Source organism: Prionailurus bengalensis, chromosome B1 (assembly GCF_016509475.1).
Source record: "Prionailurus bengalensis isolate Pbe53 chromosome B1, Fcat_Pben_1.1_paternal_pri, whole genome shotgun sequence".
Classification (NCBI taxonomy): Eukaryota; Metazoa; Chordata; class Mammalia; order Carnivora; family Felidae; genus Prionailurus; species Prionailurus bengalensis.
The window spans coordinates 80,999,465-81,023,944 of record NC_057344.1 but is presented as its reverse complement, the minus strand read 5'-3'; the positions used below and the strand labels follow the sequence as shown (position 1 = coordinate 81,023,944).

Genomic DNA, 24,480 nt, shown 5'->3' with positions numbered 1-24,480 from the left:
CATATGTTAATTTAATCATTTCCCCAGTTAGCACTAAACAACATGTATCTACTGCCAGGAAATATTTTACATAACCTAATCAATAGTATGGATTTAGGGAGGAAAGTAGGTATGTACTAATAGGGTTTTTAACATTGAAGTTAATTTGTTATTTTTATTTCAATAACATTTAAAGAAAAAACATCTACACTGTGTCTTACAGTTTCAGATACCAGCTACAAGGGAATATTGGTGGCTGTGTTCCTGGGGGGGATTGGCTTCCTGGTGGTAAAGGTTGGATCTGTGGTACCAAAACAATTTCGAAAGCCTTCTCGTGTTTGAAGAACAGAAGGAAATCTCAGGTTTGCTATCACCTTCTCATCCAGTAGGGAATGGAAACTGCTGAGATATATTTGAAGATTTTCTCTGTGACTACGGCAGTGGTGATTTTTTCTTTTAACTCTACAGCTGCCATGATGCGTATAGGTTTGGCCTACCTGTGCCACAGACCCATCCACACCATCAGTGTGGTTTCTGGTTTTTCCGTTCAGATTTTGTATCCATGGGCACAGCAAAGTGGCAATTCTGCCACCAGGTCACTGTAAGGAAGCAACATTTGCAGTGCAATTGTCAGTCGTGATGCGACCGCATCCTCACTCAGCCTGCATTCCTGCTCCCACATGCAGGTAACAAACTGTGCTGCGTCAGCCAGGTCACTGGGACAGGATTTGTGAGCAGCATCCCTTCCAGCTTGGATCTTAGAACAAGTTTACCTTCACCTCACTCGGAAGCACTTTCAAACAATTTCCTAACCGGTGGGAGAGAACTTGAAAGCGGATCACTTCCAAGGACCACCTTTCCAACCAGAATTTGTGGGCCTGGCTCAAACCCTAGGGACCTCTCCAGCCCCCTGCTTACTGACCCCACCTACTCATTCACACTCACTTGTTGCTTATGCTCCTGCCAATTTCCCCCATTTCATTACCAATCTCTGTGAAGGCAGACTACCGCTGGATTCTCTTTGTACTCTACCTCCCCGCTCCTCAAAATATTAGTTCAGTGCTCTGTAAATTGCAAGTGTTCGATAATGTGTTTCAAGTTAATAGTGCATTGACATTCGATCTCCCAGAACAATTTCAAACCGTCCACCTGTGATGAAGAGCCAGCATAAGATCCAGGTGTTCCTTCCTGGAGTTCTGTTGTTTTTGCTTGAGATATTGTATGATGGGATGAAAGCGGCCTGGAGAAGGAGTCCATACTTTCCAACTGTGTGACTTTAGTCAAGGCACCTTACCTATAAATCCTAATTTGACCAGCTACAAATATCAGGGTAATATATTACCAGTCTTATCTACTTCGTACAATTGTTAGGAAGTTCAAAAGAGAAAATACACGTAAAGGTATTTCAAAAAATATGCAAAAGAATTTAACTGTATTTATCACAATAGAAGATGACCTAAAGAAGTATTCTTACATATATTTTCATTGTTTACACTGAAACTTCCAGAGAGAAAAAAAATCACTATTTATTTTAAGGAAAAGAATTTTTTACCACATCATTTGTGCCAAACAAAAACATTTATCAAGTACCTATGAAGGTCTTCTAGTGTCAAAATCATTTTTCCCACATGAGATTTTTATTTGACTAGATAGTTTAAGACCATCCAAAATAAGAAAGGGAAAAAAAACACACTCAAGGTCCCATTCAGTTACTCAAATGTCTGTGTACACTTTTCATCTCTGAACTGATCTGAAAATACAAGATCAACCTTATAGAAGTCTTTTTTATGTCCTTCTAAACATCATGCCCACCATTTTGGAGGTTGCCACCATCTAAGTGGCTGTGGCTGCTGATGTTTAGATGAAGCAGAATAGTTGTGAATAACTGGGAGAAGTAAAAATATTGCAAGACATTGCCAATTAGGTATCTTGATTTTTCTATAAAACTGTATGATATTTACACAAATTTATTTAATATAGGATGAAGTAAAACAAGATATGAATTACTGCTTTAATAAGACATATTTAAATCAAGACCTGGATAGGGCTAGATTTAAACACATTCCTTCAAAAATATTAATCAATTCAAATAGATTTACTATGCCCCTAACATATGCCGAGTGCTGCACTGGACACAGAGGATACAGCTGTGAATAAGAAATATTCACAAACACTGTTTGCCATCAGATGGAAGCCTCGGTGAGATACACAGACCTTTGCTGTGCTGCCCATGCCTGGATGGGGTACCCACCACAGGGCCCTGGCAGAGATGGGAAAGCATTCTGAAGGGAGACCTCCTGTCAGGTAGAAACATCAATGCCTACACAACTTTGTAGGGATCATTTTTTCTGCAACTATGGCTTTTGGGTCTACTTATAGGTCAACCTCTATTTTTCTCACCTAGGTAGCACAGGCACTAAGCCACATATAGAGGGAGACCTTTGAGTGCCATCTGTCCTAGCTCCAGTGTTAACTGAGGGACTGGCAGAAAAGGGATAGATGGGCACATAGACACGGAAAGCAGAGCACCTGGTTTACAATCACAGCTCTTCTTCTGGGCTACACAATGCTGGGCAAGTTTCTGTATCTCTTTTTGTGCCAGTTTCCTCATCTACAAAATAGGAATAATAGTACCTAACTCCAAAGGCTGTTAAAAGGATTAAGGGAATTAATGCATGTAAAGCACTGAGGTCAAGGACTGACATATACCAAGGGCTATAAAAGCACTGGCTATTATTATTTTGATGACAAGAGCCTACTGTGATCTCAGTGGTCTCTTACTGGGTGGGTTAGCAGCTAGCTAAATCCACTCAGGGCACAGGAATTGCCCACAAAAGTTAACAGTGCTTACTGGACTGTGCCCTGTTACAGTCCTGAGTCATTCCATCATCCTGCTGTGCCCTTTTTATTCACCCAGGTGAGAAATAAGGAAAATGCAGAACAAAGCTAGTATTTCTTCACATCCCTAAAAGGCTTTGTAAAAAACCTGAGGTTTGTTGGGATGAGCCCTGAATGTTGTATGTAAGCCAATTTGACAATAAATTATATTTTAAAAAATTATTTTGAAGTGAAAACAAAACAAAACAAAACAAAACAAAACAAAACAAAAAACTGAGATTAGGCTCCTTCCAACCAGTAAAAGGCTCTTTTATTTAGCGAACAAGCTTCTAACTCAATTAACTTCTTTCCTCTTTCTCTATTGATAATCAATTTATAATGAATTGGGCCCAAAGTTCTAAAACCTCATCAACCATACGCAAACTGTTTCTTAAAGTAGACTTTTTTGGGGGGCACATGGGTGGCTCAGTGGTTTAAGCAAGATGGCAAGTGGGTTAAGCCTGACTTTGGCTCAGGTCATGATCTCACGGTTCATGAGTTCTAGCCCTGCATTGGGCTCTCCACTTATAGTGCAGAGCCTGCTCCAGATCCTCTCTCTCTCTCCCTCTCTCTCTGCCCCTCCTCCACTCATACTCTCTCAAAAATAAATAAAAATAAAAATTAAAAAAAGTAGGCTCTTTTTTTAGCCCTCAGAAGTATTTCAGGTGTGCCTGGGTGGCTCAGTCAGTTGAGTGTTCAACTCTTGATTTGGGCTCAGGTCATGAGCCTAGGGGTCATGAGATCAAGCCCTGTGTCGGGCTCTGCACTGAGCGTGGAGCCTGTTTAAGATTCATTCTCTCTCTCTCTCCCTCTGCCCCTCACTCATGCTGTCTCTCTGAAATAAACAAAATTTTTAAAAAAGCATTTCAAACATAATTTGAAAATGAAAACTTTTTAAATAGAACTACATAATTCCTCCAACAAAAATTCTATCTTTGGTTATTTACTAAAAATGATGATATCAAACCAACAGAATTCATGTCTTTTTATAGACTACTTGAGCATAGGTAGATTTTTTTTTATTTTAATGCCGGCTCTCATTTTTCATGTGAAAATGTAATATGTACCCCACCTTTAATGGCAAGTGTGCAAACACAGAGCAGAGCAGTTGGTAGTTAAAACTACTGAGGAACTGGAAATATCGTACTTTGGAGGAACAAAAACAATAAATGCATGCCAGTAACTGCAGATCACAACTGTAATAAGTATTTATGATGGCTCATTTTGATAAGGACTCAATGTAAACTCCAGTGAGAGTTAAGGCATATCAGTCCCTGTTGTCCCTGAAAATGGGAGCCATAAAATCGAAGAGCATTTTTCATAGGCTAACTCATTATGCATTAAAAAAATATTAGTATGTATAAATATATAAATATGCTTTACCTCATACAGTTAATTTCTCAGACTGTTTTTTGGAATTAAACTATCACAGTCTGCCTATTTGAGAAAGTGTACCATTTTCAAAGCAGTGTGAACTTAATGTAATTGTAATTAGATGAGAACTTTGTAATCCCACTGTCTCAGAGTCCACGTCTGAAGGATCATTAAATAAGAAACACTATGGGGCATCAACTGAAAACTTCCCACAATAAGTTCTCTCAACAAAATTTAAAATTTATTTGCATTAATGACAAAATATGACTAATCTAGACAGAATATTGTCCAAGTCTATCCCACTTTATTCTGGCACAGTAAGTTTATGAAAAGATCCTTGAAGGAGAGACTGAACACAAACTTATGGAAATTACTGTCATGGAAGTGAGTTCATCATTACTCTGACCAACTTTGTCGGGACCGTTGTATGACTGTGATAGAACTAGAGTCATTCTCTAGCTTCCCCAAAAGCTCCTTTGCCATTGTTATTATGGATACTCTTGTACAGCATTAAAGGGATCAGAGAAAAGCAGTTCCTGAAAATGAACCTCAAAAATTGGTTGGAGAGCCAAATACAAGCAAAACTATCTGATAAAGGGTGAATGTCATGACAGAGACACAAAGGAAGTACCAGGGAAGGCAGGAAAGATTAATTCTGACTGGGCGGCTGCAAAGGCTTCCCTTCGGCGAAGGGAAGTGGTATTTGACTTAGGCCTTGACTGATGAGTAGGACTTCATCTGGTAGCTAGGCGGATGAAGAGGTGTGTCCTCCAGGAGCAGACTGTTCAAATGAGCTGACCACAAATGGCAGAAGAATTGATCAGGAACACAAAGTCCCCAAGCGGTCTGAGGGCCAACACCAAAGGACCCTTCTGCAAGTAACAGGCGGCCAGGAATCCCCCTGGGAATAAACCAAAGGCCAATAAGTCTGTCCAGAGGATCAGAAGAGCTGACTCAAGAGGAAATAGGATGGCAGCTTTCCACTACAGGTTAGGATAGTATTTTTCAAACTGTAGTTCACAAAATCAATTTAGTGAATACTGACTGGCATTTTCTTTCCGAAATAGAAGAGGAGAAAAGAAAAGGAAGGGAAGGAAAGGAGAAAGGTGGAAGGAAGTGGGGAGAGGGGAAATGAGAAGAGAAAGTGAATTATACATAGAGTAACTATACTTTAGAAACTTCTCAGTTTCTATCTGTGGGTTGTAATTTTTTTAAAAATTGAAAATCACTCATTTAGAGGGTCCTGCAAGTCCAATATCTTATCACTTGATTAGAATGCAGCTCAGTCCCATTCAATATATTCAGACCATTAGTTTGGACCCAAGTGTTCTTGGTCATGAATAATCTGCTTGAAAAATCTTATTGCACTAAGCAGAATGTTCTCATTAGGTACTTAGGAGACACAATCTGATATCTTCATAATGCAAGTAAAGTTTAAAAGAATAATTTTCAAAGTTTGTAGCAATGCAGGAAAGATTAAGCTTGGTTCCTTTAGTCTGATAGATGCTGAATATTCCCATATGAAAGATACATGTATAATACCATCCTGTTTCATAAAGCATATATTCTCATAAGGAAAGTTAAGCTGAGAAAGCATGAAGATCTACAATTAATGCAATACAGTTAATCATATTTCACCAACAAGCAAACAACTTAAAATAACAGATTACCTCCTGTCACTTAAATAGGTCCTTTTAGCATAAATATAGACAACAAACTGATGGCTGCCAGAAGGGAAGGTGATAGGATGGGGAAAATGGGTGAAGGGGAATGAGAGGTACAGGCTTCCAGCTATGGAATGAATAAGTCACAGGGTTGAAAAGCACAGCACAGGGAATATAGACAGTGGTATCATAATAAAGTTGTATGATGACAGATGGTAGCTACATTGGTGGTGAGCACAGCATAACATACAGACTTGTCCAGCCACTATGTTGTACACCTGAAATTAATGTAACATTGTGTGTCAACTATATTGTAATTTAAACATTTATAAATAAGTCAGATATATACATCCTTTTCTTTTTCTTCCCCAAAGTATTTTCATCTAAAACAACTCTGTCACCTGATACTAATATTACAGTGTGTGCTAACTGGAATTTAAATAAAAACTTGGAGAAAAAAATAAATAGATATAGATAGATATGTATAAATAGATACAGATTTATTGTAGATAAATACATAGACCAATCAGCCCTATTTATACACAATCAATTAAAAAGCTAAAAAAGAGAATACCCAAGATCACAGAGCTGGTTAAGGACAAGAAGAAGCTAAGTCTTCTCACATCCAACTTATTGATATTTTTGAAACTCCATGGTTTAACAAATTATTGGGAGCAAGTATCCTATTTCCAGTAGCAACAACTTCGTAAGTATATACAAATACATGGGTAACCGGAATGTAGTCAATGCACAGTAAGCCACAGAACCTGAAAAATGTACACACCCACAATCTGGAAATAAAGGTAAAAATAATCAAATTTTCTATAATAAGACAAATACAAATATTAACCAAATTAGATTAGCTAACAAAGAACTTGTGCGTTGTTTAAACTAGTGTTTCCTCAAGATCACTAATAAACCCAGGGTATTTCCCGAGAAAGTTTGATAATTAAAATGTAATTAATTCAAATAAACCAAATTGCTGAAAAATGTTTTATGTTGGTCCTAATATATGCAGACATTCTGATACTGAAAAAGAATTAGATAACAGATTTTCAATGTTTATGTAGAACTGTTCAAGGGAGACATGGTACCTGATTGTTCTTGTGGTTGGTTGGTATGTTGACTTGGAACAGAACCAGCGTGGTTTTCCAGACTTTAGAGAAATATCCTGCAAATCTGTTCAACCCCCTTTATCTTGTTCTAAATTCCCAAAGCAGGGCAGCTGGATGGCTCAGTCGGTTAAGCAACTGACTCTTGGTTTCGACCCAGGTCATGATCTCATGGTTTGTGAGTTCAAGCCCCACATCAGGCTCCACTCTGACAGCATGAAGCCACCTTGGGATTCTCTGTCTCACTCTCTCTTTGCCCCTCCCCAACTTTTTCTCTCTGTCTCTCTCGAAATAAATAAATACACTTAAAAAAATTTTTTTAAATAAAAAATAAATTCCCAAAGCAATCTTTCTACTACTACTATGTTTCCCCATTCCTTTTCATTCCCAGAAGGGGTAATCTTAAATATCTGACTAATATTCCTGGTTATGGTAAGAAACATTTATATAAAAATATTGAAGACCTATAATATAAACTAATACAAAGTAATAAACTGGGATTATACAGTTTATTAAATTTATTTACACACTCACCATCTTATAAATTTAAACACTAGCCATCTTATATTGCAATTTACTGTTTATGTTTTATATCACTTACTCAACTGAAAATTCTATAAAGGTACTATATATATAACAAGCTATAGCAAGCACTCAACATATATATTTTTAATGAATGAGTGAAGTGAATGAATAAGTAAACTCAGGCGATCAAATTCTTGAGAAAGCAATGATAACTAGGTGACCCCATCAGTGACAAAATCATCATCATCTACAATGATGATGCCGATGCTTGCTTGATATGCTCCTGAACAATTTATGAGTACTTCTACATACAATTTCATAAGATCCTTGTACGCAATCCCATGAAATAAAGATGCAAATACTCCTCAGATGAGGAAACCAAGGCTCACAGAGAGAGGTCCCGGGCTTACCTGGCCACTAGGTGAATAATGGTAACAACTGCTTTGATTCCTGGGCAAGTGCATCCTTTGCTAAAGGTCAGATGGCTTAGCAACACGGAGTGATGTTGCGCCACAGCATGTTGAGCTGGTGTTGCTTAAACACTTCTCACCAAAGATCAAGACTGGTCCTTATGTCTGAGGCAGAGACAGACTGAAAGGTGGGGTTCAAAAGACTTCAGCCATGGAGAGAAGCACCCAGTTACAGGAATCCAGCAATGCTAAATAAGGTGTTCCAAGATCAGATCCCTGGAAGACATTCCCATTAGGATGGAAAAGGAGCTAGACAAGGAGAAAAGGGATGATGAGAGACAGAGGAAGAGAAATAGGAAAGAAGAGCGTCAGGGAAGCAAAAGGAAGAGGCAAGCAGCCATGGTGTCAAAGGCTAGTTAAGTCATGGGGGACAAAAACTGAGAATTGGCCACTGAATATGGTGAACACAAATCACTGCCAACCATTAAGGAAACGCTTTTGTTTAGAGTGGGAGAATGGAAGACAACTTGAGAGGCATTAAGGGGTTAAAGGGAAGAATTCTAAGTTACACACAAACAAAATTCTGGAGAAATCTAGGCATGTTTCAAACAAGTTTTATAGCAGCTTAAAACAAACACAGTCAACTCTTTGCAGGGCTTCTAAGAATACCAACCTCACCCAGAAGATGAGACCAATGTTAAAGGGTATATACGGAAGAAGAGTAGTTAACATACAATTTCTCGCTGCTGCTGCTGCTGCTGTTGCTATCCTATTCTTTAATCTGTCAGAGAGGAAGAATGGTCACCATTTCCCAGAGAGCACAGGAGGCTGCAGGGAAATAAGTGCCCATAAGCCAGCTTGCAAGAGGGCTCAACACGGAAAGCCTTTTTCAGATATGACACTTCTCCAGGAGGCCATTAAACTTCCACTGCAAGCAAAAGCAGTAGCGGACCCCATTTAACAGAAGAGAAAGGCAAGGCACAGAAAAGCTGAGTGATTGCTGAAGCTGAGACAGTGACTGACAGGTCAGATTTCCTTCTCACTTCAAGTTGGCTCTCTGCTGATCAGATCTACTCTAAATGCCTTTATAAATGTTTCAATGAATCTTATCTTCATGCATTGGATTAGCAAGATCAACTCCCCACTGATAATGCAAAATAACCCTGAAATGTTTCATGCCTGACTGATAAGCCAGAAATTGAACTTTCTGTCTCCATTTGGACTGTGATGATCTTGATCTTTCACCTCTAGCAAAAATCTTCTCATAGCTATAATTTTAAAGTTAGTAATGAGTGCTTCATTTGCTTTCCAAGCAGACAGAAAACCTTTTTTAAATACACTCAGACTGCCATGACCTTCGTCTATGACTTAAAGAGTTCACCACACGTAATAATTTTCTTTGCTCAGGAGACATTCTTAAGTTTTCTTTGAAGAGATTTGGGCAATAGCCCCATTGATGAAATTAAACACACACACACACACACACACACACACACACACACACCTTTTAACTTAATTACCTCTCTACTATACCTGAAATCAAAACTTTTCTTTAAAATGTGTTTGGAATGCTACATGACTACCAAGGAGTTCTAAAATCCCTCAACCTACTAATTAAAATATAATAAAAATGCCAACTAAATATGTTTACATTAAAAGGAGCATACCGCCTTAACCCTAAACTAGGCAAGGAACAGCCTACTGCCTAGAAGAAGCAAACACAGTCCAGATTCCTAAACTGAAGTTCTGGCTGTCCTACACAGGTGCGTGGGGCTCAGTTCACTTGGGGTGCATTTTAGGCTTTTTCTACACTAAAAAAGGAAAACAATAATCTGATCAAGTGAGCCAATACAAAGCCATTTTACTCTGTTTCACCTATTTTTGTGAGGTTTATAACATGAAATAGAGGTTTTGAATAGTGTGATATCACACTAAATGTAGGCTTTTGAAAGCAGGCCTCATTCTCCTTTTTACTCCCAGTGTCTACATAAAGTGAGTGTGGTAGCTAAAGGGTATGTCTATCCATTGGATGGGTGCCCCGTAATGTGGGTCGAGATCCGGTAGAAGCCAGTGGCACCAGAGGTGGAAGAATCCACCTGAGGCAGGACAAAGGAGATAGCTATTGACTACACCACAAGGGAGTGGCAAGCAGGACAGCAGAGGAGAGGCCGTCTGCAAAGAGGCAGTGGGAGGGGGCTGCTTTTATGGAGGGAAGGTGAGGAGGTATGGTGACACGAAATTTTCACTTTTTTGGTAACTGTGCCTAGTTGTTGGTAGCCCATTGGTCAACTAGGGCCTATGGATATTTCAGGGTGGGTCGCCTGATGGGCCTGTCTGTATTCAGCCAGGTGGTCACCATGGCCCTTTGTGCATTCCATTGCTTAAGCCTGTTTGCCTAAAAGCGGCCTCCGTAGTAGGGGCTTAACTTCTGGTTGAGTACTATACTCTATTTCTTTTTTTTTTTTAATGTTTATTTATTTTTGAGAGACACCGAGTAGAGGCAGGGCAGGGGCAGAGAGAGAGGGAGACACAGAACCTGAAGCAAGATGCAGGTTCCAAGCTGTCAGCACAGAGCCCGAGGTGGGGCTCGAACTCACAAACTGCGAGATCATGACCTGAGCCAAACTCAGACACTTAACTGACTGAGCCACCCAGGCGCCCCTAATTCATAATTTTTAAAAGAAGAATCCTGAGGCCCATCTACCACACATTCTAGTTCAACAGATCCTAAGGTGGAGACAAGGATATTTTTTTTCTCCTAATCATCCACCCATAATGTTGGTATGGGTGATCTATGGAATTCACTTTAAGAAACAAAATAAATAAATAAATAAACCAACATAAATAACATGCATGTAATCAGCACACTGCTTTTAGTGGTGAAGATTCCTTATTTTCATAATTCAAATTACCAGGCTTAGCCTTAAACACAGATAAGATAGAGTTTAGCATAAAATACACTCAGATCTGACAGGAAACTCCTTCCTACCCTGCCCTGATTTTTATTTACTATGATTCTTAATGCTCTCCCTTTCTTTTTATTTTTTCTTTCAGGTATTTGAAGGCAGAAACCCTTCACTATATTTCTCTCCTACTTGGTTTAATGTTCAAACTCACAAAACTTCACAAAGTTATATACAGCTTTGCAACTTTACTCAGAAATTAAGACCTAATATTTACTTCACATTTTGAGGCATGGGCGATTAGCTGAATCATCCCTTTTTTCAGCTTGCAATCATTCCTTTTCTCAGGAAAACAGTGTAACTATTCCCAAATTCTACCTTTCTAGCTTTTTTCATTAAACAGCAGCATAAGTGATAGGGAATTGAAATACCTCTGTAACAACAGCATGAAAACTACATAACTCTATCTCTTCAAACTTGGAAAAATAATGTGCCAGTTTCTTTTTTTTTTTTAATTTTTTTTCAACGTTTATTTATTTTTTGGGACAGAGAGAGACAGAGCATGAATGGGGGAGGGGCAGAGAGAGAGGGAGACACAGAATCGGAAACAGGCTCCAGGCTCTGAGCCATCAGCCCAGAGCCCGACGCGGGGCTCGAACTCACGGACCGCGAGATCGTGACCTGGCTGAAGTCGGACACTTAACCGACTGCACCACCCAGGCGCCCCAATGTGCCAGTTTCTTAAAGAAGAAACTTCTTTCATAATCCCTTCCATAGTTACTATGAGGCAGAATCTCCTTGAATTTAAATACAATGATTTCTTTAGCCAGTCCCATAAGGTTTTAAACATTTATAAAGCTTTGGGGGAAAAAATTGTATTTTTTACCATAGAACTTTACATTTGGAACAGAAATTTATTTATTTACTTATTTTAAAGTTTATTTATTTATTTTGAGAAAGAGAGAGTGTGGGGAGGGTCAGAGAGAGAGGGAGAAAGAAGAGAATCTCAAGCAGACTCTGCACTATCAGCACAGAGCCTGAGGCGGGACTGGATCTCACAGACCCTGAGATCATGACCTGAACCAAAAAAGGAAAGCAAGAGTTGGAGACTTAACATAGGATCCACCCAGGCACCCCTGGAACAGAAATTTAAACCAAACAAATGTATACAGTGTTAAACAAAGAATAAATGTTTATCTCACGTCTCCCATGTTAGAACAAAATAGAAAACATGTTGATCTATCACTTTCTTACACTTGGCAATGAAATTAGGGTCCATCAGGTCTTATTACTCTTCCTAGTACTTAAAAAAGGAAATGAAAGTGCATGTGCATGCACACACACACACACACACACACACACACACACAAAACCACATAACCACCAGACCATTTCAACAGCACACCTTAATAATCTTGCAGTTTTGAAAAGTTGCATTTAAAACTGTTATATGAATAAAATGAATGAATAAATAATGAATGAATAAATGAGTGATCACAAAAAAGAATTTAGCTATGTTTCTAATATTTAAATGAAAGTAGTTTAAAATTTAAAAGCCACAAAATAAGACTGTGAGTCAGCTATGCCCTTAAATAGTCTCATTTTAATACCTAAAGGATATGCTAGCATTTCAGCATATAAGCATTGTTGTGCACATATGCTGACTTCCTTCTGCTGCTAAAACTTATTATAAACTCCAGTTGGCTCACTGAAACAACAATCTAACTTATAAAAACAGATACTTTTTTTTAACTTTAACAAGAAGTAACAAGACTATTTCTTGCCAAAGTGCAAGCTGTGAGTTTAAGGAATGTGCTAACTTTCAATTCATGACAAAACCTTTTGGTAATCAACAGTTTTATGGAAAAAGCATTTAAAATGAAAGGTGTATAATAAGTAACAGAAAAAACTTCCTCCTAAGTTATATAACAACTTCACAAAATAAAAATAAAATCATTCCAAATGACACTACTATATCTGCATTCATCCCCAAAATCATTAAATATAAATATGCTACACAATCTCACATTTCCTTTAATACACCAGAACATATGCTACACGTGTATATTTATATTAAAGATGAATATATAAATATATGAGAGCATAAACTAAATGTAAACAAGTTTAACAACACAAAATCTGGAAGGAAAAAGATTTTCTTATATGTTATAAACACTGTAGAGAATAGTCAGTTTTAAAGGACAGTGCAACATGGAAATGTGCCCAGCAATTTTCCTACCACATTGAAATCCACAAGGGTGTATAAAGCTGCTGCGTACAAGGCAGAACAGAGAATCATAGAGAAGTAGAATCAAAACCTTTACCTGATGGAACCTGATAGTGGATTCTGCTTTTGGACCTGTTCTTTTTCTATTTTTTTTTTTTTATTTTTTTTAATGTTTATTTTTGAGAGAGAAAGAGAGACACAGCGTGAGAGGGGGAGGGGCAGAGACAGAAGGAGGCACAGAATCTGAAGCAGGTTCCAGACTCTGAGCTGTCAGCATAGAGCCTGATGTGGGGCTCGAACTCTCAAACAGTGAGATCATGACCTGAGCCGAAGTCGGACACTTACCCAGACTGAGCCACCCTGGCGCCCCTGGACCTTTTCATTTACATGGACCAATAAATTCACTTTCCACCCTTAGATTAGATTTTTCCCAATACATTATACAAAAGATTAATCTTCCTGTACATTTCCTTCAGCTAAATCTTATATTCAGTTACCTTTTAACATTACTTTAGAAAAACATTAAACTTAAAATCATCTAATACCTTTCCTCGCAGATCACTTTCTTCCACAATCTGATGTAAACATTGAAAAAGTCCACTCATTTCATATCAGAAGATACGATCCAACTGGACTTTGCAAGCTCAATTTTCAATACCTATGAAAACTTGTAACTTACTCCCAGGACTACAAAAATGCTTGATAATGATAAAAGTGTACAATATAATCATTTACGTACTAGACCAATGGCATTAGAAAACAAAGGAGATATCTATAAATTCAACATTATTAACATGCAACATTAATGTAAATCATTTAAATATCTACTGGGGAATGAACATGTGTATACAATCTCTAATGCTATATGTTAATGTCAACAAAATGAGTGGACTTTGAACTTCTGCCAACAGTCATCTGAGAACAAAAGGGTTTTTTAGTTTAAAAGCTCTTAAGGGGGGCGCCTGGGTGGCTCGGTCGGTTAAGCGTCCGACTTCGGCTCAGGTCATGATCTCACGGTCCGTGGGTTCGAGCCCCGCATCGGGCTCTGTGCCGACAGCTCAGAGCCTGGAGCCTGTTTCAGATTCTGTGTCTCCCTCTCTCTGTGACCCTCTCCCATTCATGCTCTGTCTCTCTCTGTCTCAAAAATAAACGTTAAAAAAAATTTAAAAAAATAAATAAATAAAATCTCTTAAGGGAATCACATCAGAAAGAAAGACATAAATGACGACTTTGAGCCAGTTAACACTAGGTCCTGAAAAGACCCTCCTCTCAAATTCTTTCAAAGCAATAGAAAGAGAATCACAGCAAGCACTAATCTAAGACTCCTGTAACTCCTCTAGCTCAGTAATGATGTGGAAACTAAAAAGAACTTCCCAGCATAATGAAACGCTGGTTAAATCCAACTCTCTGTCAATTCCATTCCTGGACCAAGAAACTAAATGCAGATAAGAGAAACACGTAACGATGAAGTCTGGCTTCATTTTAAATGCATGACCATGGGTCTCAGATCCTTAGTGCTTCCAGCAATGCTACCATACTCTCCTGTTAATTCACTCTCTTCACCTAGATGGCATTTGCACACTTTCTCCTCTTATCTCAAACATTAATACCACCTACTCCATCATCAGTCTCAGCTGCTGAGAAAAAAAAAAAAACAACAAATGAAAACCAGAAGAGAACGGAGAAAATCAGAAGAGCCCTAAGGAATGAGAAGTCATCAGGACTCCCAAGTGCACCCTTTCTACCCATCTTCATGGATCTCTAACCACACACTCTTATTATGAATAAATGATCCAAGTTCCACTGAAGCTCATGCAACCTGATACCATTCTCTTCCATTTGATCCAATAAATTACTCCAGCACTCCCTTAAATCAACAGCTTCCTCTCAACTATATAATCCCCACCATGATAGAAACACACTGTCACTTCTGTATTTAAAAAAATCTTGACCTCATATCCCTCTTTAAATAGAGCTTCATTTCCCTCTTCCCTTTTATAGCAAAGGACCTCAAAAGTGTTGTGTATACTTCTGTCTTCTTTCTTCCTATTTTTTCTGGAGCCCATTCCAAACAAGCTTTTGCCCTTACACTCCAACAAAACCACTCTGATTGAATAACCTCCACGTAGCTTAATTCAATGGACAATTCTCAGAATTCATTGTACACAAACTTATATCAGCAGATTTTGACAGAGCTGATCATACCTTCCTCCTTCAAACATTTTTTTCACCTGGCTTCCAGGATACTCCCTATTTTTCCTTCTGTCTAATCTGTTGCCTTTCTCTGTTCCCTCTGCTGGTAACTCCTCATTCTAACCACTTAATGTTGAAGGGTCCCAGTGCTCAGTACTTGAACTTCATCTCTTTTCTAACTATGCTCTCTCTGCATATAATCTCATCCATCTTTGTTTTAAATATCATTTAATAAAGAAACAATAGAAAAGATCAATGAAACCAGGAGTCAGTTCTTTGAAAAGATTAACAAAACTGATAAATCTCTAGCAAGACTCATTGAAAAAAGAGAGAGAGATGACCCAAATAAGCAAAATTACTAATGAAAGAGGAGAAATAACAACCAACACCACAGAAATACAAACAATTGTAACAGAATATTATGAAAACCTATATGCCAACAAACTGGACAACTTAGAAGAAACGGATAAATTCACAGAAACATATAACCTACCGAAACTAAAGGAGGAAGAAATAGAAAAGTTGAACAGACCAATTACTACCAATAAAATTGAATCAGTGATCAAAAAAATCTCAAAAAACAAAAGTCCAGGACCAGACAGCTTCACAGGAAAATTCTACCAAACATTTAAAGAGAGTTAATACCTATTCTTCTCAAACTATTTCAAAAAATACAAGAGAAAGGAATACTTCCAAATCCATTCTGAGGCCAGTATCACCCTGATACCAAAACCAGATAAAGACACCACCAAAAAAAAGAACCATAGGCCAATACCTTCATGAATATAGATGCAAAAATCTTCAACAAAATATTAGCAAACTGAGTCCAACAGTATATTTTAAAAAATCATATACCACTATCAAGTGGGATTTATTTCCAGGACAGAATGGTGGTTGTCAGAAATGCAGAAAAAGCATCTGACATCCACTCATGATAAAAACCCTCAGCAACCCCATCCTTTCAGCTCCTCAGTCAAAAGTCTTAGAGTCATTCATGACCCCCTCTCTCTCTCATATCCCACATTCAATTCATCAGCATATCCTGTGCCTCCAAAATACATCCAGAATCCAACCACCTTTACTGCCTTCATTACCATCCTGCTCTTCAAAAGACACTGGTAAGAAAATGAAGACAAGCTACAGACTGGTAGAAAATATTTACAAAGCATATATCTATGAAGGACTTGTATCCAGAATATATAAAGCTCACAAAGCAAGCTTTTCATAAGAAAACAAACCACCTCCGTTTAAAACAAAGGAAAAAAGGCAAAAGATTTTACACTTCACCAAAGAAGACATGTAAAGACATGTATAGCAAGTAAACACATGAAAAATATTAATGCTCAACATTATTAGTAGCTGGGAAATGTAAATTAAATTAAAACCACAATGAGATACCACTAGATACATATTAGAATGACTAAAATTATAAAGACTGACAATGCCAAGTGCTGACGAGATGTGGAGCACTGGAACTCTCAGACACCGCTGGCTGAGATGTAAAATGGTAAAACCACTTGGGAAGATAGTTTGGCAATTTCTGAAAAAGTTCAACATATACCTGCGGTCCAAGAAGAGTGCTTGTACGTTGACAGAAATGGTCCACCTCAGAAGCTATTTATAGATGATTTATAACTATATGTTGGTAATTCTTGCCTTGGTTGAAAGATGCTAAAACATACACCGCCAGATGATCCCAACATTCCATTCGTAAGTATTCCCAAGAGAAATGAAAGTGCACATTCACTTAAAGTTTTGTACACACTGTTCATAGCCCCAAAGTGGGAAATGCCCAACGTCCACACACAGGTAAATGGATAAACAAACTATAGTATATCCATAAAAAAATAATAATACTCAGCAATAAAAGGACTGAACTATTGATACATAGAGTATAGATGGCTCTCAAAATAATCACGCTGAATAAAGGAAACCAGAAAAGAAAAAGGTGTACACACTGTATAACTCCAGTGTATAAAAGTCTAGAAGACGCAAACTAATCTACAGGGACAGAAAACGGATCAGTGGTTGCCTAAGGAAGAGGAGCACTAAGAAGGGCAGGAGGGAGGGATTACCAAGGGACACAGGAGAGTTTTGAGGGTGATGGATACATTCATTATCTTGATTGTGGTCATGGTATCACAGGCGTACACAGACATCAAAACATTAAGTTGTTTAGATGTATGCAGTTTATTGTAATATCCACAATAGCTCAATAAACCTATTTTTAAAAAGAATATAGCAGGCACTTAATACACTTAATAAATATTTTCAGAATAAATAAAGCAGATGAAAATAAAAACAAATGCTAAGAAAGCGAAATCTTAAGAATGAATTGAAGTAGAAATATATTTATTTTTTGAAGTAGGAATCCCTTATATTCTCCCTCATTCAATAGCATTCTTTGCTAAATGAGAAATTGGAAGTGGAAAAGGAGGAATAAGCTACCACCAAGTCCTTCAGTATGAAGTTGTGGTACCTTTCAGCCAAGAGGAGCCACCTCTGTGTAGCCCCTGAAATGGATGACTGCTGTCTCAAAACGCAAGCACTCCGCCCCATTCCCCCAGCATTTGCATAATCTCTTTGAACTCACCTTAGAAACCCTGCCTCATTTCTCCTTTTTACATTGCCTTCACTTGCCATTAAATGTATATGAACCCAGGGCCCCTGGGTGGCTCAGTCGGTTAAGCATCCGACTTGGGCTCAGGTCATGATCTCACGGTTTGTGAGTTTGAGCCCCATGTCGGGCTCTGTGCTGACAGCTCAGAGCCTGGAGCCTGCTTCGGATTCTGTGTCTCCCCTTCTGTCTGCCCCTCCCACACTCATGCTCTGTCTCTGTCTCTCAATAATAAATAAACATTAAAAATAAATTTTTAAAAAATGTATATGGACCCTTTTTCCACAAATGTACTTTGCTACAATTTTTTAAAATGTTTATTTATTTTTGAGAGAGAAAGAGCACAATCAGGGGAAGAGCAGAAAGAGAGGGAGACACAGAATCCAAAGCAGGCTCCAGGCTCTGAACTATCAGCACAGAGCCTGATGTGGGGCTTGAACTCACAAACTGTGAGACCATGATGTGAGCCAAAGTCAGACGCGTAACCGACTGAGCCACCCAGGCACCCCAGCTACAAACTTTTTAAGAACTAAGGAATGGCCATAGAGCTGTTGTTGGCTCATTAGTCTTAGATGAAAAGTACCTTTCCTTGGATTGCTTCTTTTGTCTCCCAATTTCTCACCGAGGTAGAAAACTCACTATCTCTATTTCATTCATCTCCCTTGCTCTTCTCTTTGAAATCCTCACTTTCACTCATCATCATTAATTTTAGCACCATCCTAATTTATGAATCTACCTACACTTCTCTCATAAGCTGCTATAGTTATGCATTCTCTGTGATATGACTTCTTCATTATAAAATTTAAAAATAAAATAAAATATAAAACAAAAGCACGGCATTTAGCCCTATGACTCACCTCATTTCCACCAACTGCCTTGGTTAAAATCACTGCAGAAGACACAGGGGGAGGCATGCAGCCTACTGTCTGCAAGCTGGAAAATCAAAGAAAATGCAATTATCAGTAGGTTTTTTTTTTCAATTATAAACAGCAATGCTCAAACTTTCAGCTCATAAAAAAACATATTCGCGATCATGTGCTTCTTGAATTCAAACAGTAGCAAATTCTAGTACCTATTCTAAATTTAGTTTTTACTAAATTATGAGTCTACTCCCCAGATCATGACAAGAAATCTATTCTCTTAGTTTAGAGTAGAAAACACATTGTAAAACTAGGAGTAGTAAATCTAAATACTAAAGATATAAAACATTACTTACCATCTAAAGGATGGATATACATCCCAGATGGATAGAATATACATTCTAGACATGGTGAGCAGCAGCTCACTAAAAGTAGAAAGTTCATACAGGGAGGGAATAGAGGACACGGAACGCCTGATTTAAACATATTTTAAGTCCAGATTACAGATATTTCTACTCCCTTTGGTAAGAATTTATCATCTAAGCTTCATGCAATGAATTTATATTACCTCTGAAATAAGAAAAAAAGAAAAAGTTTTAATTTATTTTGACTGAAAACACAAGAACACACATTTTTCATAGAATTTCCAGCTCAATTCATATCTTTTAAGGTCTATTTTCCCAAGTGATGCTTAAGTGGTCTTTCCTATTATCGATTCCCAGTCTCTGAGCCTTCCTTATGACCATCACTATTATCATCACTGATACTTACCAAGCATTTACCATTTGTAGTAGATACTACTCTAGACACTTTTCTCATTGATTCCTTGCAAGTATTTAACATAAATTCTCTTACTGGGGGCCTCAACTCATTCTCTCTTTACTCACCTAGATTCAGACTTATGCCCCTTCTACTAGTAAAAGTGGTAACCTTAAAAAGTAACAGGTGATCTCTTACTCACCAAATACAGTATCCTCTTCCCCATATTCATTCTCATTCCCTTCTTGCTTTTCAAAATATTCTATTCTTTTGGTTGCCATAGTACTTCATCCTTCTAATTTATCTCCTTTCTTTTAAACCAGCCCCTTCTGACTTTTTGCTGACTCTCTTGCATTCTTTTCAATCTTATTTTCAAATCTGAATCTATATGAATATATACAATTTTACATTTCTAGCCCTAACCACCATTCCCCAAATTGTAGCTGCCTGTGACTGCCACCTCTAACTGAACATGTCTAATAGTTTCTAAAACGTCAATTTCATCTCTGAATTTACTTATTTCTGTCAATGGGATAGTTTGTTGTTGTTGTTGTTGTTGTTGTTGTTTTTCCTAATGATCCAATGTGAAACTTTGGAGTTACATGTGGCTCCACCTGCTTCTCATAAATCAATATATTACCACAACCAACTTTCCATTCTTTTCCACGACTATTGCCATCATCCCCCTTCAGATGGTTTTTTTCCCCAACTTTGGATTTTTGCAAATGCCTACTGAATGTTCTACCCCCACTCTTTCCCTTTGACATAGCAAGGTAAAGAAGACGTGCTCAAAATATTTATTGCAATGACTGAAACATGGCCCTGAGGTAAGAGTCTGCAGCTCCCTCAAGTTAGCAACATACCGTGTACTCTCAAACTAGGGTGGGGAACGCAGAAAAACTGAGCTAGGAAAAGCTTTCTGTAAGGGAGTTAGGCTAAGTGTAAACTCCTTTAAGCTCAATATCATGAGGTGATAATTGTATCTTAGCTTCCTGAGACTGCAAGCCCAACTCTAATAACACCCAGTATGATGCTAGTAGATTAATCTTTCTTACTGACCATGTTTTAGTACATTATTCTCTTGTTTAGTGCATTTCAGAACTTCCCATCATCTACAGATGCAGCCCAAACTCCTCTGCCCAGTAATTCAGACCTTCTGTAACGTGGCTGTAAGGAAATTTTTTATTCTTGTCTCCCACTATGTTTTATTTTTGAATTCTCTACTTTAGGAATTCACAACCTTTGCTGAACCTCTTACCTTTTAACCTATTACATTACTTATCTAACAAATCATATGCTGCCCCACTGTGGTTGATTACTATTTTATATCTCTCACATACCCGACTACCCTGGACATTCCCTGAATACAAGGAAAATGAGTTAATATCTTCCTATTCCTTGATTCCTATTCCCTTTTCATGGGAAACACTCAGTAACTATTGGTTCTTAATATGCATCATAAAAAAAATTTTAAGATATGCATCATACTTTGCTGCTCTAAAATGATGTCATGATACTTATGTGGCACTTTATGCTTTTCACTGAAAATTTTATGTTCATTCTCTCAAACTCAATCTGGCCAAGACAGCGGTCTTGATTTCCCCTTCTTATACTACTCTGTTTCTCCTCAGCTAAGTAAATGATGCCACCAATTACCCAGTGGCTCACACCCAAAACCCAGAAGTCAACCTTGATTCCTCCCTGTCCTTCTCTCTCTACATCCTATCCACCCAGAGGTTCTGAGAGCTCTAATTTACAATACACTCTCCAATGTCCGTTTCTCTCTACTGCACTGCTACCTTACCAGACTAGCCTCCAAACTGGTCTCCTACCTTTCTCTCAGCCCCTCTACTATCTATTCTCTATGCAGCAGCCAGAGCACTACTTTGAAAATATAAATCAGACCACGACACACCCTCATTTAAATCCCACCGGGAGCTTCCTGCTGCATGCAGAAAAATACTTCAATGCTTTCACCAAGGACCTATAAGTCTCTGTGGGACCTGACTCCTGCTTACCTTACCAACTCCAAGTACTATTATTCTTCCTCTGTATCTCCAGGATCTGGCCATCGTCGTCATTTTCCTGACCCTAGAACATACCAGGCTTGTTCCTGCCTTACAGCCTTTGCACATTCTACTTCCTTTGCCTAAAATATTCTGCCCCGAGAACTCTGCCATCTAAATTCATCACTGGCCTACCTACCCAACCACTTTTAACTGTATCACACTGTGTTTTACTTCCCATCACTGATCTCTATCTTGGTCATCTACTTACTTGTTTATTGTTAATCAACCTAGGTCTTCCCAATGTGCAAAACTAACTTGCACTTTCCCATTTTTGTTCACTATTCTTTCTCCAACACCTATTATAACGCCTGGTACATAGTGGGAACTAAACAAGTGACTTGAATAAATGAATACGTGATCTCAATTGAGATCCTCAACATTATTATCAAGCAGACAGTAAAAGTATGACTATCCTCACTATTTATAGGCAGGGAAATTGAGGTTCAAGACTATTACATGACTTCTTCAGTTGGGGACGGGGTCAGAAAGCAACCTCCAGACTCCAAGTTCAGTATTTTAACTATTATACCATGCTACTAAATTGTAGTTAGTTTTAAACCACTTCAAATAATTTTTTAAATTCATTAAATCCTTTGAATAAACATGATGGCATTTTTATGGAAGAAAAGTGTCTAATAAAAATCTTGTTAATTCAATTGTCATAGCAAACATAAACAGAACAAGTAAAAAGGTAAATGTTTGCTCCTTATATATTTTTTTCTTTCCTGTACTTCTAAAATACTTATATTCAGCCACTATCTGCCTACATTTGGCAAGATATAGAATATACAAGTTAAAGTGCCCAACTGATGACCTACATTAAACACATGCACCCATATCTTACATCTTCTGGTCCCTTCCATCTTTCTCCCAACACAGCTCTTTAAAACTTCCAGAACAGTATCCATCCCAGAACCTTAAGATTAAACATTTTAAGATTGTGTTATAATTAAGAGTACACTTACTTTGATGATCACTGGGTAATATATAGAATTGTCAAATCACTGGATGCGTAGGTGGCTCAGTCGTTAAGTGTTCAACTCTTAATTTTGGCTTAGATCATGATTTCGCGGTTCATAAGTTCGAGCCCCACAATGGGCTCCACGCTGACAATGTGGAGCCTGCTTGATATCCTCTCTTTCCCTCTCTCTGCCCCTGCCTCTCTCTCTCTCTCTCTCTCAAAATAAATAAATAAACTTTAATTGTCAAATCACTATACTGTATACCTGAAACTAATATCACACTGTAGGTTAAATATACTGAAACTACAATTTTTTTTAATGTTTATTTATTTTTGAGAGAGAGACAGAATGCGAGCAGAGGAGGTGCAGAGAGAGAGGGAGACATGGAATCTGAAGCAGGCTCCAGGCTCTGAACTGTCAGCATAGAGCCCAAGGTGGGGCTCGAACCCACAAACAGAGAAATCATGACCTAAGCCAAAGTCAGACGCTCAACAGAGTGAGCCACCCAGGCACCGTGAAATTACAATTTAAAACAATTTACTAATAAAACCCTTAGAAATCAGAAAGAAAAAAAAAAAGATTGTGTTATAAAATTCTTTGATGAACCTTCTTGATGAACACTATCATTTTAAAGGATAATAATTTTTAGGGGCACCTGGGTGGTTCAGTTGGCATGGCTTCATGAGTTCAAGCCCCGGCTCCAGCTCTGTACTGGCAGCATGGAGCTTGCTTGGGATTCTCTCTCTCCCTCTCTCTCTGCCCCTCCCCTATTTGTGCTGTCTCTGTCTCTCTCAAAATAAATAAATAAATAACTTAAAAAAATTTTCAGGGATAATAATTTTTAAAGTGTTCTTTTTTCCTTATAAGATACCACACATAAGCCCTTTTGTATATAGTTGCCACAGAAACAATAACGTCACTACAGATGCCTCATTAAAAGTGGGCCCTTCAAAATATTTAAACGTACCCTTTCAAAAGCCACTCATTGATGGGTGTGATTGATAAAAGCTGAAGAAAAAGCCATATTGTTGCTGGGAAGAATGCAAGCGTAAAGATCTGGATGAAAAGGTGCAGTTTTATATGCACCAAAGCACTGGTCAGCTCCTGCAAAAATGAAAGACACAAAATAGCAAAGGTAAGAATATTATTTTTCCCAAGAAAGGCTGTCTACTAAAATAACATCAAATAAATGAGTTTTTAATTTGGAATTATTTCAGAGCTAAAATTTTTACCTCTAAGCATGATAGACAGACTTGCGGGAAAAAAAGAAGTATTTTTATATAAAATTTCTGAAACATTGTAATTTCTTTGAATATATAATATACCCCAACGATTCAGATTTGTAAAATTCTGGACCAAAACTGAGCTAAGTACCTGTACAGTAGTATAGACCTGAGGACTGTTGACACTATAAACAAATAGGCATGTAACTACTTAAGGACCTATCTCATTTTAATGAAATGATTAATCTCTAGCAAGGCCTCACTTTGCCAAGATGTTACCAAATCTACACACAAATCATAATTTTTAAAAATGTTTTTCCCAGTAATATTCTATAATTCAAAATGGCTTTTTCCCCAAAATCAACTTTCTGGATTTCCTTGCTAATGCTTACAGAACAGCAGCAATGTGCCATGCTCTGAGCCTGTCACTTTATGTATGTTATCTCATTTAATCCTCACCACAGCCCCCATTAGATATTATTATCCTATTTTACTGAGGAGGAGATTGAGGCTGAGAGCTACTGAACAATGAGGCTCCTAATCAAACTCATTTCTGGTATGCTAGCAAACCCCTCTCTTCTTCCATCATGTCACACTACTGCCCCAGAGGGAAGAAATTCACACTAAACACGACATACCAGGCACGTTATATGCCTCACAGCTGAAAACAGATAATGAGGTCAACTTTGGGGTTCAAATAGGTACAAATTCAAAGGCCTTTGCATT

At 38.0% G+C, this 24,480-nt stretch overlaps 1 protein-coding gene across 3 annotated transcripts in view; it reads right to left on the bottom strand.

The window, feature by feature from the left end:
* Positions 1-24,480, bottom strand: part of SLC10A7 (solute carrier family 10 member 7) — a 253,210-nt gene that overhangs the window by 214,215 nt on the left and 14,515 nt on the right. For 2 of the 3 annotated variants that reach the window (XM_043567909.1, XM_043567917.1), the window contains exons 3-4: positions 23,499-23,635; positions 18,739-18,814 (exon numbers count right to left, since the gene is read on the bottom strand). In XM_043567909.1, coding sequence (XP_043423844.1) covers positions 18,739-18,814; positions 23,499-23,635 — 213 coding nt within the window. Of the gene's footprint in view, positions 1-18,738; positions 18,815-23,498; positions 23,636-24,480 lie in introns of those variants that run through there. The other variant, XM_043567925.1, reaches the window with a different exon arrangement.